We start from the raw sequence: 15325 nt of genomic DNA, 5'->3' as shown, positions 1-15325 counted from the left end.
TATCTGTAGGGGGTGCATGGGGCAGTGGTCAGGAGAGGGGCACGTGGCAGCACCTTTAGGCTCTGGGGCCTGGATTCTAAGGTGTGTGTTTCTTGGAAATTGATGAGGTAAGGCACAAAGTGCTGGACCAGTTGTCCTCAGCACTCTGGTGGTTGCAAAAATGATCGGGGGATGGGGGCTTCTTAAAGTTGCAAATTCCTGGGGTGTGGTCCAGGAAGCTTCCCCCCCTCCCCAGGTGATTAGGGGGATCCTTGACCATAGCTGTGTCACCAGCTCCCAGCAGGGGCCCGGCAGGTATTGGTGGAATGAATGGATGAAAGAGCCCCGCTGAGCGCGGTCACCAGCTGCTCCCCATCTCTGCTGAGTCCACTGAGCAAAGAAATGAGAACACCTGTTCCAGCCCACGAGGTTTCCCAGCTAACTTTAAAACTGTTCATTTTATGTTTTAAGTGTGGGTTATAGTTATTCGTGAATAGCTATGACATTCACGGGTCCAAGTTCAAAAGGGGCTTAGCAACAGTTTCCCTCCTCCTGTCTCACCCACTCAGTTCCCTTACATGCAGGCAGCCAGAGGCATCAGGTTCTTCTAAGTCTTTCCAAATAAATGTTATGCGTCACCAAGCCAACGTGAACCTATATCCTCCCCTCTTTCTTACATTTACATAAATGGTAATATATATGCTGCATAGTATTCCATACCTTGCTTTGTTCACTTCATCGTATTTATAACAGAGAGAAGTTCTTCGGATCAGTAGGTACAAAAGCATCCTGAGCCTTTCTTATGGCTGTGTAGTATTCTGAGGAAGGCTGTACAATCATATATAAGCGTTTGTGTTCAGTCTTTTGCCCTGGCACACGATGCTGTGATGAGTAACCTGTGTGTAACTGCCTGGGGGACGTAAGTTGGGTACCGTGTGAAGGCTGCCGGTGAGTCAGGCTTGGTGAATTCGAGATTAAAAAGAAAACTAGCCCTCCTTGGAGGCTTTAAGCATGCAGCATAACTGCAGGAGTGGCTTTTTTGGGGGCTCTTGGAGGCAGGGGGTGGCCAGGAAGACCCTAAATGCCCCTCTGGTAGGAGGAGCCCATCATGTGTATGCTCTCACCCCAAATGGCTCACCCACACCCGTCCACCCATCTGCTCACACACAAGCCAGCCAGAGCCCGGCTGGAGGAAAGGGATGGTCTGACTTGGGAGGGGTCGAGAGGGCTGGGCTCAGGGTTCTGGAACAGAACAGCATGGGAGTTCTGTCTCTCCCACCTTTGGGCAGCCCTGCTTTGTGTGGGGCTCTGAGTATAGTGGGGCGGGGCCCCCTCGGCCTGGTGTGTGGAGAACCCTCAGGGCATGAGAGGGGCTTGGAGGGGTCTACAGCAGGTCCTGCACCCCCTCTAGGGGGATTCCTGTTCACCACTGACTCCCCAGCATCCACAAGAGTCCTGGACATAGTAGGTACTCAATAAGTTTTTGTGGCCCAAATGACTAAATGACCCCCAATCCCCGCAAAAGATAACCCAGTGGGCTTCCCCAGGTGTCTCCAATGAAGCGAGGGGTTTGTAACCATAAGGCAACTCTTACATGATTCTCAGGCTTCCTCACACGCTGATTCAGTGTACGAAGCCCTCCCTCAGCTCCTCAGGGACGTTTCCTGAGATAATCAACTCCCACGGTCACTTTGGGTCACTGGCGGACATTATGGTATGCCACCTGACCCCCTCTTCAGGGCGGAGGCATTAACTCCCCAGCTGCTATGAGTGTTCGCTTCCGGCTGCTCGCAGCAAGTCCCTTTCCTGGAATCATCTACTGCCAATTCCCGAGGTTACCGTCCCTCCTTGGGGGCAGCTACATCCAATGTGGGGAGACAAAGGGCAGGCTGCTTGTCTTAATTCAGGACAACTCTGAGGGCCCAGCCCCAGAGCATCCCAGGGGATTTCCCAAAACCTCTGTGGTCACTACCTCCCAGTTCATCGTCTCCCACTGCCCCCCAGACTCCCTCCCAGCTATGGTTCCTAAGAGCACCCTCCCACCATTCCCCCCACTCCGCCCCTGTGGGCAGAATCTGTTTCCGGGAACCAGACATAAAACAGTCACCAAACAATCTCAATTCAGAGGTTTGAAAGTTGAATCCCACACAAAAGAAAACCCCTTAATTTGCTTTTATGAAATTAAATCTATCCCCCCCACAAAAAGGTGATAATTATGTGATGGGATAGAGGTATCAGCTAACACTGCAGTGGTCATCGTATTGCAATATATAAATGTATCAAATCAACACGTTTGTACACCTTAAACTTACACAACGTATATGTCAATTATATCTCAATTTAAAAAAAGTTAAGTCTTTCCCGTTAGGATTTAATGCAGCTGCAAAACTTAGAACTCTGGAAAGGGGATGCTTGGCTTCTTTCTTCCCCTTCTATCGGTCCAGCTGGCAAATGGTGGTTCCTAACCTGTAGTAGATTGAATAATAGCCCCCGAAAGATATCAAGGCCCTAACCCCTGGAACCTGTGTTATCTCATAGAAAGAGTCCTGGCAGCTGTGACTAAGTTTGCAGATGTGACTAAGAGTTTTTGAGCTAAGATTATCCTGGATTATCTGGGTGGGCCCTAAAGGCCATCACAAGTGTCTTTATAAGAGAAGCAGAGGGAGTGGCATACACAGAAGGAGAAGGCAACGTGACCACACAGGCAGAGACTGGAGTGATGCAGCCGCCAGCCGAGGCATGCCAACAGCCACCAGAAGCTGGAAGAGGCAAAGAGCGGATTCTCCCCTAGGGCTCCGGAAGGGATCTGGCCTTGCAGACATCTTGATTTCAGTCCAGTGAAACTGGTTCTGGACTTCTGGCTTCTAGAACTGTGAGAGGATAAATTTCTGTTGTTTTAAGCCACCAAGTTTGTGGTAATTTGTTAGAGCAGCTGCAGAACACTAACATGTGAATGCAGGAGAAGGGAGGGGAGATGGGGGTTGGGGAGAAAGGCAGCAGGAAAGTTCTTGCTCCTGGGCGCCATCACAAGATGCTCTACGGGGCTGGTGGGACTTAAACTGGTGCTTTCTCTCACTCGGGCTCCCCTGGCTCCTTTACTGATGCCCCACATTCCCCATGAACGGTTGGAGGAGGCTCACTTGCATTTAGCTGATGCAAGGGCTGTTTTAGCCGTCAGCTCATCTCTCCAGCCTTCTGCAGCCCCAGGAATCTGACAAGGGCTTCAGCTTTTGTCTACTGAGCTCATTCAGTGCTCCAGCCTGCCCTATTGGTCAGGTTTGGGGACAACCTCACACCAGCTTCCCCTTGTGCACGGCCCCCTTCTGTCCACAAGAAACACTTGTGCATCTTCTGCCTCAGCAAATTCCAAGCGGGGTGGGGAGTGGGGGAGCTGATTCTCTTCAGAGAAAGAAGCACATGGTGACCGGGTTTATGGATCCCTTTCTCCTTAGTCTGTGTGAGGGCAGACACTCCGGATGACCATCTTTTTCCACCATCATGTTCTCCACGACCCACCTGAAAACAGCATCTCTGGGTGGTTTCTGAGCATCTCAGGCTCTATGGAGCCAAAATCTGGCCTCAATCATCAAGACCTCAAGTCATCAAGTTTTATTTTCTTCAGGGGAATCTTAAGTCCTGATGTCAGGGCCATAAAAGAAAACATATGAAAAGGACACAGGGGGGACTAACAACCTCCTTCCACGAAACCCATGGCTCCTATTCTGTGCCACGTCCAGCTAGGCAGAGTGTGGCACAGCAGAAAGCACGAGGGACAAGACACTGCTTTATGGGGCTTTCTAGCTGGTGGAACGGAAATGACAAGTGGGAGAGACAATGAGAATTTGCTGATGTCTGAAACGTTTGCGTGTTTGAAACGACAGTCAGTTCTCATGTCCCCCTTGGGTTCTTGCATTCCATGTCTGTTGGCTTTTTTTCAAAGGACAATGTGACCAGGAATCAGGCTGCACCTTTGCCCTCGAACTTGATAAATATCGCTCTGTGGTATCCGGAGAAGCCTGAGGCTGACATGACTTCATCTCCGCTGCTCTTTCCTGCTGAGTGTCCCTGTGATCCAGTCAACTTTTTATAACTTTATTTTTATTTTTTTTGCGGTACGCGGGCCTCTCACTGTTGTGACCTCTCCCGTTGCGAGCACAGGCTCCGGACGCGCAGGCTCAGCGGCCATGGCTCACGGGCCCAGCCGCTCTGAGGCATGTGGGATCTTCCCGGACCAGGGCATGAACCCGTGTCCCCCACATCGGCAGGCGGACTCTCAACCACTGCGCCACCAGGGAAGCCTATAACTTTATTTTTTTAATCATGAAATACAGAGGAGTGCATTTAACATACACACACATTAAAGCAAATAATCAAATGAGCAACAATACACCTCAGGCGGTTCACCTGGCTGGCTGGCTGTTTGGAAACTGACTTCAGTGCAGCTCTGGGGATGTGCTGCACCCCTGGGGGGCTCAGCCCTCCCCCTCCCCCCTCAGTCTCCCTCAGAGGCTCCTTGGGAAGATTAGAATCAACTAGGCTCAGATCATAGAAAATTTTATAGACCAAATGTATGCCCGGGAAAGAAAGACATAAGCAGGAATGTTGGCCTTCAATGTATCCCGGTAGAACCTTCAAGTTTGTAATATTCAATTCGACCATGACAGTAAGTGAATGAGTGAATGAATAAATGAATGAATGCCAGGAGCATTAGCTTGACCTCACATACAAAGTGACTGTAAAACGTCATTGCAGCTTCTTACAGCAGAAGTGAGTTTTCAATGCCACAACCATGTTGGGGTCCTCGGTGAGGATTTCAGGGGCTGGGGCACAGGGGAAGGAATCAAGCCACTGCCCAGAGGGTGATCCCCCACCCCTCCCTGGGAGCCAAAATGTCCCCAAGAGCTCTTGCTGTGCCTCACTGCAGGGGACCAGAGCCTCTGGCCAGGAGCTTCCAGGGGCGGGGGGGGTGGCGGGCTCAGGGCACCACGCACCACCACTTGAAGGAGAAGGGCTGCTGGCGCACGTTGGTGTAGAAGTCATCGATGAAGGTGCAGTGGAGGCCCAGCGGCTCCAGCAGGGACCACACCTTCTCCTCCAGGCAACAGCGGCCGTTGATGATGGGCCCGAAGGGCTTGGGGATGCCCAGGTGCTTCCCCAGCACCAGCATGTTCACCTGCAAAGAAGCGGGAGCCCAGGTCAGGGGCAGCAGCGTGCAGCCTGTGGCACCATCTGAGTGCCCCCTTCCTCTTCTGACCTTTGGAAATAACAGCCCCACTTCACAGATGAGCAAACTGAGGCCCAGGCCGGTAACGTGAGCTACTTAAGGCCACCCAGCGAGTCTAGGACTTATACTCAATTCTGTCGGACTCCGGGGTCCACATTCTTAACACTGTTCTCTCCTTCCCCACTGCCACCCTCTGGCAAACTCGATTACTCAAGGCCCAGCTCAAGTACCACCGCCTCCGTGAAGCTGCCTGTGAGTTAGTCATCCTCCTCTGTGTTTCCATAGCTCCCAGCACAGTGCCTGGCACAGAGTAGGCACTTAATAAATATCTGTTGATATGATCTGGTGAATAAGTGACTACCTATTTTGGGGCACTTTCCATATGTTATAACTTATGTAAATGACTATGTTTCCTCCATTATACTGGGAGGTGCCCTGGTCAGGTGAAAGGATGAGGATTTTGGCTCCAGACCAACATGGATTTGAATCCCAGCACTACTATTATATAGCTATGTGGCCTTAGGCAAGTCACTTCGCCTCTCTGAGCCCCATCAGCAAAAAGAGCCCAAACACATTTCCATTGCTATGACAATTGGATAAGAACCTGTATGCAGAGTCTGTGCCAGCTCATAGTAAGCACGGAGTCAGTCTCCAGGGCTTATGAGTCACTGAAGGGGCATCTCACCGCTCAGATGCAGCCCATGCTGAGTGCCTGGCACTCCTCATTTCTCCACCTGTTCCACGCCCAGGCCCACGCCCCCACCACCCATCACGGGGCTCCTGGGAGAGTCATGGCTCAGGCTCCAGCTCCCTCTGGGGCCTCGCACAGTGGAGGTACCAAGTCGGCCCTCAGCATAGCTGATTACTTCATCTGAGATGCCTCATCTCCCATCTGTCAGCATCAGCTTTCTTGCCTGGCTGGGCTAAACTGGAGAAAAAATGAAATGCTTGGGGCCAATTTTATTCCAGGGGTTAAGAGGAAGGTGCCCCCTCCTGTCTCGTTTTAGCCAAGGAAGCTTTATTCTAAACAAAATCTTCTGCAGCACTTCAATGCATGAAACAGAAAAAATCTGCATTTGAGGTACTACCTTGGAACCCCAGGGCCCTGGAGAATCCAGTTTTTTTCTTTTTTTGCGGTACGCGGGCCTCTCACTGTTGTGGCCTCTCCCGTTGCGGAGCACAGGCTCCGGACGCGCAGGCTCAGTGGCCATGGCTCACGGGCCCAGCCGCTCCACGGCATGTGGGATCTTCCCAGACCGGGGCACGAACCCGTATCCCCTGCATCGGCAGGCGGACTCTCAACCACTGCGCCACCAGGGAAGCCCAGAACCCAGTTTGAAGACCACTGTGCCAGGGACTACAGGCTCTTCCCTGAACTGTAATCCGCAGCTGCAGCAGGAGAGGGGTCTGAAGGACCCCAGTAGAACTGGGTGAGGTTTCTGCCTGGCCTTTGGGTGTTCTTGGAAGAGACACAGCAAGAGGGCGGAGGGATGGGAAATATATACTAGATGACTTCAAGATGGTGCTGGGGTCAGTTAAAAGTTCTCGACAAAAGTGGATCTCCCTCAAGTTCACCCTTCAGACAGGTGAATCCCACTTAGCCCAGGCAGTGCCAGCCTAACCTCCTCAGAGGGGCCTTCCTGGACCAGTCTGAAAAGGTGCCCCACCTTTATTCCCTTCATGGTACTTAATTCGACCTGAGAGCATCTTGCTTGTTGCTTGTCTCCCCCGCCAAAACCTGCCCCATTCCTACCTCACCCGCCACCGGAAGTCCACAGAGGGCAGTTCAGCCAGACCCCCAGGCTCTGAATCCCAGCTTTGAATCCCACCTCTTGCCAGGGACCTGGTCTCCCTGGGCATCGTCTGTAAAGTGGGGGCGATGATAGTCTTTGACCCCCAGGTGGTTGCCTAAAGCCTCTGTAAAGCGGATAGGGCCGTGCAAACCCCAGCGGGTGAGGGGACAATCAAGCCTCCTGGCCCCAGTACCCAGCTGGCCTCTCTGACTTAAGGCTACTCGGAAGGTCACTTCCTCACCATGTTTGGGAAAAAGGCTTCCGCCTTGAGGGTCCCTTTGAAGCCTTCCTGGAGCTTGAAGAGCTGGGGGATGTCCACGATGTCCCGCTCCTTCAGGCCCAGGTCCGGCTTCACCACCTCCCGGTTCCAGTCGATGCATTTCTTGGGGGGGCGGGAGGAGGGGGCGGCGGTGGGCGGGGCTGGGCTAGCACGGGGCGGGGCGAGGGCTGTCATGGGGGAGGGGCAGGTGGGGCCGAGGCCCGGGCAGGGGAAGGACCAGGGACAGGGGCAGGAAGGCGGTCAGGAAGGCCTCTGCTCAGTCCCTCTGCCACTCTTTTCTGCTTCTGTGTCCCTGCCGTTCCAGTCACTCCAACGCTTGGCCTCTCTCCTGCCTCTGTCCCTCTGTTTCTGAGAGTTTCCCCCATCTTTCTCCATCTCCAGCTTTGCCAATTCTCTCTCTTCCGTGCATCACCTTGTGTGTGTTCCTGTAGTGATGACCGAGGTGTCCTCTCTCTCTTTCTCTCTCTCACACACACATTGACCCAAATCCCAGGGCTGTTCATCACGGAGCCTGTGGAAGGCTCTGCCTTGGGCCTCTAACCTCAGGGAAGGGGGCTGGAGGTGGGGGTAGGAGTGTCAGGTCTGCCCGGGATATGGCATCTCCTGGGCAGCCAGGCTAGTACCTCCACATATGAGTTATGTTCTCTCAGTTTCTCGTTTGACAGAATGTCCTTTATTTTCTGCTGGGTTTTGTCTGTCATGGAGAAAAAGAAAATAAAAAAAGCAGATGAATTCAGAGGTCCATTTTGCTCTTCCCAGCAGGTCCAGTCGGGGCTCAGTTTTCCCATCTATAAAATGGGGGCAGCAATGATTCCTAACATATAGGTTTCTTAGAAGCATCTGGGAGGCAGATGACTTTAATAAAATAATCTATCAGGGTAAGTTCTCATTAAGAGTGTTACCTTCGCTCCCTTAAATTCTCTTATCTCCGAAAGGATCCCGTTTCTGGAGGGGCAAACAGGGGTCTGACCATGGCCTGATGCTACAGGACATATACAGATATATAGAGATGAAGCTTCGCTCGCTCGCCCGCCACTCACCTCCTGCTGTGCGGCCCAGTTCCTAATAGGCCTCGCACTGGTACCAGTCCGTGGCCCGAGCGTTGGGGACCCCTGCACTAAGCTATTCCTGCCACAGGGTCTTTGCCCATGCTCTTTCATCTGTCAGGAACCCTCCACCCCAGATCTCCATGCAGCCATGTTCTCCTTGTCATCAGACCTCGGCTCAAAAGCCCCCTCCCCAGAGAGGCGCTCCCCGGTCACCTTAACATAGTTCCCACTCTTTCTCTGCCCCTCTCTTTTGTGCTCTCTTTACTGTTTGAAATTATCTTATTTGTTTGCTTTTCTATTATGTGCCTCCCCCACTAGAATAGTGGCAGGGACTTATCTGTCATGTTCATGGCTGCATTCCTTCCTAGCTCCTAGCACAGTGCTGGGCACATAGTAGGTGCTCAGTAAATATTTACCTACCAAAAGTGTGTAAATGGTAGAGCTGGAATTTGAGCTTGGAACTGTTGGGCTCCTCAGCAGGTACTCCTTGCTGTGTAATTTGATTGCTCTCATACCACCTCAAGTTTGTTGAGCCTTCTTGGTCTGGGAGCAAGGAGGGAAGGCTTCTGCTCTGGCCTCTATTTTTCCCCAGCATCCCTGGGTCCTGGCCACCCCTCTCCCCCCATCTCCTCCTTACCTGGGGTAACCGCTGTCCCCAATGAGAATCCTGCCCAGCGGATATTCCTTCTCCCTGACTGTCACCAGGGGGGCTCACTTCCAGGTTCCCAAAGGAGTCGAGGTCAGTAACTCTCCCTGTTTGGGGCACTCGAGTCACATAGCCAAAATCTGGACCCTGAGATGGGAGAAGCAGTGCCAAGAGTTAAGAGAACTTAGTCCCTGGGTGAAGAGAGGGTGGGGTCCAGGTTTAAAGATTAGCCTGGTCTCAGGCAGTAACCTTTCAGCAGCTGGTTCAGAGCAGGTCTCATTATTATGTGTGGAATATTGAAGGAAAGCTGAGTCAGGGGGGCAAGAAAAGGGACCAGGATTTGTAAGAGTCCCTAATGGGCACCTGCTGCTTCATTAACCTTAACTCGGGTGTAATAATGAATCTGCAAGATCTTGGTTTTTTTTTTGTTTTGGTTTGTTTTTTTTGCGGTACACGGGCCTCTCACTGTTGTGGCCTCTCCCGTTGCAGAGCACAGGCTCCGGACGCGCAGGCTCAGCGGCCAGGGCTCACGGGCCCAGCCGCTCCGCGGCATGTGGGATCTTCCCGGACCAGGGCACAAACCCATGTCCCCTGCATCGGCAGGCGGATTCTCAACCACTGCGCCACCAGGGAAACCCAAGATCTCGTTTTTATCCTCATTTTCAGAGCAGAAACTAAGGTCAGAGTGGTGTGTGGCTCTTCAGGTTCCAGAGCCAGTTTGCAGAAGGACTGGGATTTGAACTGTCTCTACAACAGGCCCTCTTGGTCCACACATGGCTGCATCCTGACCTCGGGCTGGAATGAACCTCCCCAAATGGCTGTGACATCTCCATCTTCATGAGAAGACCGGGCAGGTGACACACCTCTCATCCCCGTATTTGTTTCCAGCTGCTGCTGTAACCCAATTCGTGGCTTCAAACAACACACATTTATCTCTTACGGTTCTGAGGTCAGAAGTCTGAAATCAGTTTCACTGGGCTAAAATCAAGGGGTGGCATGTTGGTTGCTTTTGGAGGCTCTGGCAGAGAATCCATTTTCTTTCCTTTTTCAGCTTCTAGTGGCCACGTTGGCTGGTCGCCTCTTCTTCCATCTCTTCAGTGCCCATCACTCCAACCTCTGTTGCTGTCATCACATGCCTTTTCCCACCACAACCCACCTTCCTCCCTCTCACAAGGAGCGTTTTGATTACATAGAGCCCACCCAGGTCCTGAGAATCCCCATCTCAAGATCCCTAACTTAATCACATCTGCAAAGCCCCTGTTGCCATGTAAGACAGCATCTGGTTCTGGGGATTAGGCCACATTTGAGGTGCCATGATTTGGTCTACTTACTGCACCTGTAACTCTGCTTCCTACCAGTTGATGGTCTGGACCCTGGGGCTTCATGGGGGCCACAGACTCCCTGAAAACAGATTCCAAATAGTGAGCTTGGGTGCGTTTTTCTGGGAAGATGACTAGTCTCAAGGAGGTCTGTGATACCATAACTCTAAAACCCATCACTTCCAAATCCTCCCTTTCTCTCTAAAGCCCACGCCAACCTGACTTCCTCCCCGGCTGGGCCATCAACACTGCTCCCTCGAGGTCGTAGTGGTCACACAGCTAAACCCAATGGGCAGTGCCCAGGCTTCCTTGTCCATTAGCAGCATCCGAGTCAGCTGGTCACTGCCATGTCCCTCCCACACTTTCTGCACTTGGCTTCGGCTATTGCTCCCTCTCAGCCTCCTGTGCACTGGGGGCCCCAGACCTGGTCCTTGATTCACTCCCTCCTTTGAGGATCTCACCCAGTCTCATGAAATACCATCCACGTGCTGACCATGCCCACGTTTATATCTCAGTCTGCATTTCCCTCCCAACTGCTGTACATGTGGTACAACGTCTGACGTGGATGTTGACTAAATATCTCACATTTGCCCCAAACAGAACTGCTGATCCCCGCTTCCCAGCCCCTTGTTCCCTGTTCCTCCCTCAGTCCTCCCATCTCAAGGGATGACACCTGCCACTCACAAGGGTCAAAACCTGAAGTCACCTAGGCTTGTCACTCCCTCACAGCATCAGGAAATCCTATTGGCTCTGTCCTCAAAACATATCCCAAATCTGGCCGTTTCTCACCCCCTCCCCTGCTCCCCTTGTCTGCAAGCCCATCACCTTTCCAGTTACAGCCCCAGCCTCATCCCCACTCTCCCTGCTCCCACCCTTGCCCCACTGCCGTCCATTCTCAGTGGGCAGCCAGAGGTTCTCTTTTAGTAACATCAATCAGATCATAATCATCCTCTGTTTAAGATTCTGCAATGATTCCCCAGTTTCTCAGACTCTAAACAAATGGCCTTACGATGGCCAAGAAGCTCACAGGATCCGTCTCCCCACTACACGTCATCCCCATCACCTCTCTGCCTCTCCTACCACTTTGCCTCTTGCTCACTCAGCTCCACCCCTTCAGGCCTCCTCGCTATTCTGTGAACATGCCAGGCATGCCCTGCCTCAGGGCCTTTGCACTGGCTGTTCCACCGCCCAGAACACTCTTCACCGAGATGTCTATAGAGTCAACTTCTTCACCTCTTTCCAGTTTTTGCTCCAGTGTCAACTTCTCAAAGAGCCCTCCCCTGACCATTTTATTTAAAATTGCAATCCAATCCCCCCACCACTCTGGCACCTGTGAGCCCCTTGATTCTGCTCTTTCTTTTTCTGTAGTACTTGATTTCACCTCGCAGCATATAATATAATGTATTTATTCATTAAACATACTGTTCCTTGTCTATCTCTCTGGGCTAGAATGTCAACTCCATGGGGACAGGGGCCTTGGCATTGCTCACCAATAGATTCCAAGTGCCTAGAACAGGGCTGGGCACAGAGTATGTGCTCAAAGAACGTTTGATAAATGAATAGCAAATTCATCCAAGTCACTGCCCTGGCTGTCGCCATGAGAAGAAAGCTACCTAGGCTGCAGGCTTGGATTTCTGCAGGCGAATGAAGGGGTATCCATGGTCTGGAGAAGGGCCCCCCCCACCCAGAGCAAGATGTGCAGGAGATGCTCACGTGTGCTACTTGCTACAGATTCCAGCACAGGCTTAGAATGTGTCCAAGTTCTCCTCCAGTCTTTCTGGTTCATCAAAGATGAAAGTCCCAGAGTGGGTGATGCAAATCCATCCTTAATACCCGCTAACCTCCCATCTTAACAAGCGGAGGGCAAAACCTGGTTTGGAGTTTTTGCAGTCATTTGTGTGCCGCTGGATTTAATAGCACTCTTTTGTTTTCATTCTGTTTAACTTCAAGGTTCAATGCTTCTACTTATGGCAAGTGCTACTGGTGTTCCACTGACTGGTTTAAAATGTACTGATGTTGTCTTGTGGGAGAACACCCACAACGTGTAAGCTGCGTGCTAAGTGCCTGGTGTACAGTGATGGGCACTACGGCCCAGGCCCTGCCCTTGTGGTGCTTCCAGTCTAGCAGGGAGACAGAGGATGGAAAGTAAACAGTCCGGCGATTTATAACAGAGACTCCAGAAGGAACCAGCACTGCTACAGTGGAGAATGCCAGGGGCGTGGATGTGTCCTTCAGTACCAGGATGGCCTCACTAAGGAGGGCATTGAAGCTGAGACCTAAAGGTGCAGAAGGAGCCAGACATGTGAACTGGGAAGCTAACCGGGAAGCAGGAACAGCATATGAAAAGGCCCTGGGGCAAGCACAAGTTGGGTACATTTGAAGAACAGGAAGGAGGCCAGTGAGGCTGGAGCCAGGTGAGGGACAGGGAAAGTGGCCCATGACGGGATTGGAGAAGCAGGGGCTGTTGCCTGGTGAGGAGTTTGACTTTTTTTTTTTAACACCTTTATTGGAGTGTAATTGCTTTACAATGGTGTGTTAGTTTCTGCTTTATAACAAAGTGAATCAGCTATACATATATATATATATCCCCATATCTCCTCCCTCTTGTGTCTCCCTCCCACTCTCCCTATCTCAACCCTCTAGGTGGTCACAAAGCACCGAGTTGATCTCCCCGTGCTATGCGGCTGCTTCCCACTAGCTATCTGTTTTACATTTGGTACTGTATGTATGTCCATGCCACTCTCTCACTTCGTCCCAGCTTACCCTTTTCCCTCCCCGTGTCCTCAAGTCCATTCTCTACGTCTGCGTCTTTATTCCTGTCCTGCCCCTAGGTTCTTCAGAACCTTTTTTTGTTTGTTTGTTTTTTAGATTCCATATATATGTGTTAGCATACGGTATTTGTTTTTTTCTTTCTGACTTACTTCACTCTGTGTGACAGACTGTAGGCCCATCCACCTCATTACAGATAACTCAATTTCGTTTCTCTTTATGGCTGAGTAATATTCCATTGTATATATGTGCCACATCTGCTTTATCCATTCATCTGTCGATGGACACTTAAGTTGCTTCCATGTCCTGGCTATTGTAAATAGAGCTGCAAGGAACATTGTGGTACATGACTCTTTTTGAATTATGGTTTTCTCAGGGTATAGGCCCAGTAGTGGGATTGCTGGGTCCTATGGTAGTTCTATTTTTAGTTTTTTAAGGAACCTCCATACTGTTCTCCATAGTGGCTGTACCAATTTACATTCCCACCAACAGTGCAAGAGGGTTCCCTTTTCGAGGAGGTTGACTTTGATCCCAATTCTTTTCCTGAGTGATTTGAATACCCCAGACGAGCGTGGCTAAGAGACCGTCGCAGCCCCCCTCTTCCGAGGCTGTCTGTGGGTTGGGTGAGGACACCTGTGCTGCTGTGTCTGTCTGTCTGCCTGGCAGCTGGCTTGTGACGTCAGAGAACCTAGCCTTCCTCACTCTTGGAGACATGGCCACTGAACACAATAGGACTGAAATCAGCAAGAAGGGCCAAAGTCTCAGCGCAGCTGGCAAATTCATCCTGTTGCTCCTGAAACAGGATTAACCTGATTCTGTGGCAGAGAGACACCAGTGACCCCAACTAAATCCGCTCATTGGCACCACTCAGCACAGGAGAACAAGCGAGTTAAACTCAAGTTTCTTTTCAAAGCCTTCTGCATGGGCAGGGCCGCTTCCTTTCCCCTTGGGGCACAGGGTGCTCCTTGGAAAGCCATTCCCACAGCAAACCTTGCACCCTGCACTCTTTCCTTTGTTTTCTCTGGTGCCTGAGGTTAGGGGGCTGTCCAGGCTCAGATCGCAGGCCTGGGGTCTTACTGGGAAAGCAGGGAGCAGGGTGCTCATGGCCCAGTTTGAATTCTAGCTTCACTCTGTTTTTGTGTGACCTCGGGAAAGCTGCTTCACCAGTCTGAGCCTCAGTTTCTTCATCTATAAAATGGGTCTAGTGATAGCATCTACCTTAGAGGTTGTTAGATTAAATGAGTCAGCTCATGTACGAATTTAGCCCTGTGACCGCCACAGAACGTGTGCTCAATAAATGTAACATTATTGCTATTATTATTATTATTCTTTGCTGAGTTTGCCCGAAACCGCCAGGTTAGTCAAGCATGACTCACTAATATGTCACCCTCGCCCCACCCCCCCAAACACATGTAGAGACCTTGGCTGATAAAGTCGCACTGAGGAAATGACCACTCTGATCCTGAACACCCCCATGTCCCAGAGGGAGCCTCCCAAAGACCAGACTCCCACCCAAAAGACAGAGCCTCCAGCTGGACATTGGGGAAGGTTCTGGTCCTGGCCCTACCCTCACCTTCCAGCAAGAGTATCTTTTTTTTGTGGGGGGGCCCGCATTGCACAGTATGTGGGATCTTAGCTCTCCGACCAGGGATCGAATCCATGCCCCCTGTGGTGGAAGCGTGGAGTCTTATCCACTGGACTGCCAGGGAAGTCCCAAGAGCATCTATGGAGAGGACTTATGTCCTCGGCAGTGTTTTCCTGAGGACAAAGTGAGCTCATGGCCAGAAGGGGCTTTGGGAAAGGAAGAGCCAGATCTCATCACATAACAAAAATGCCCCGGCCACCTGTGTGATGGCTGCTTGGGCAGGATGCACACCTGCAGGATGCTCAGCAGCAGGCAGGGGTGGGAGACAGAAAATGAGGAAGGAGGCCTCAAGGCAAAGGTTTCAGCACTGGCGCCCATCCCCGCCTAGTCTGTACCAGCATGCATTTGATGGGGAAATCCTTCAGGCCTCTGTTCCTTGGGGAGTCAAAGACCACGGGCAGCGTTTTGTGTGGGGCTTGGATGTAGCCGATCTCCATCTCATCCTGTGAAGAGCGAGTGGAGGGGAGGCTGTTACGTGCGCTGCCTGGGTCTCAACCCCCAGCGCAGGGATGGGGGTGTGGAACCATCCACACTCTCCCCCTTGCAGTCAAGGGCAAACTCATGTGGGACATTCAACTCCAGAGGAGGGGCTCCGGGAAAGCAGAGCTTACTGTCCTGTAT

At 51.6% G+C, this 15325-nt stretch overlaps 1 protein-coding gene across 1 annotated transcript in view; it reads right to left on the bottom strand.

Annotated features, from left to right (window-relative positions):
* Positions 1–4954: 4954 nt before the first annotated feature.
* The window catches only part of PADI4 (peptidyl arginine deiminase 4), a gene marked incomplete at both ends in the record, with an annotated part of 48801 nt that continues 38430 nt past the window's right edge, over positions 4955–15325 (bottom strand). The window contains 7 exon segments of the mRNA XM_082612106.1: positions 4955–5152; positions 7238–7378; positions 7900–8064; positions 8179–8221; positions 8963–9027; positions 9029–9118; positions 15040–15147. Of these exon segments, the coding sequence (XP_082468232.1) occupies positions 4955–5152; positions 7238–7378; positions 7900–8064; positions 8179–8221; positions 8963–9027; positions 9029–9118; positions 15040–15147 (810 nt within the window).

The sequence above is a fragment of the Mesoplodon mirus genome (genome assembly GCF_964341445.2).
Source record: "Mesoplodon mirus genome assembly, chromosome: 3".
Taxonomy (NCBI): domain Eukaryota; kingdom Metazoa; phylum Chordata; class Mammalia; order Artiodactyla; family Ziphiidae; genus Mesoplodon; species Mesoplodon mirus.
Note: the sequence above shows the minus strand (reverse complement) of the source record. Positions and strands in the feature narration are given on the sequence as shown.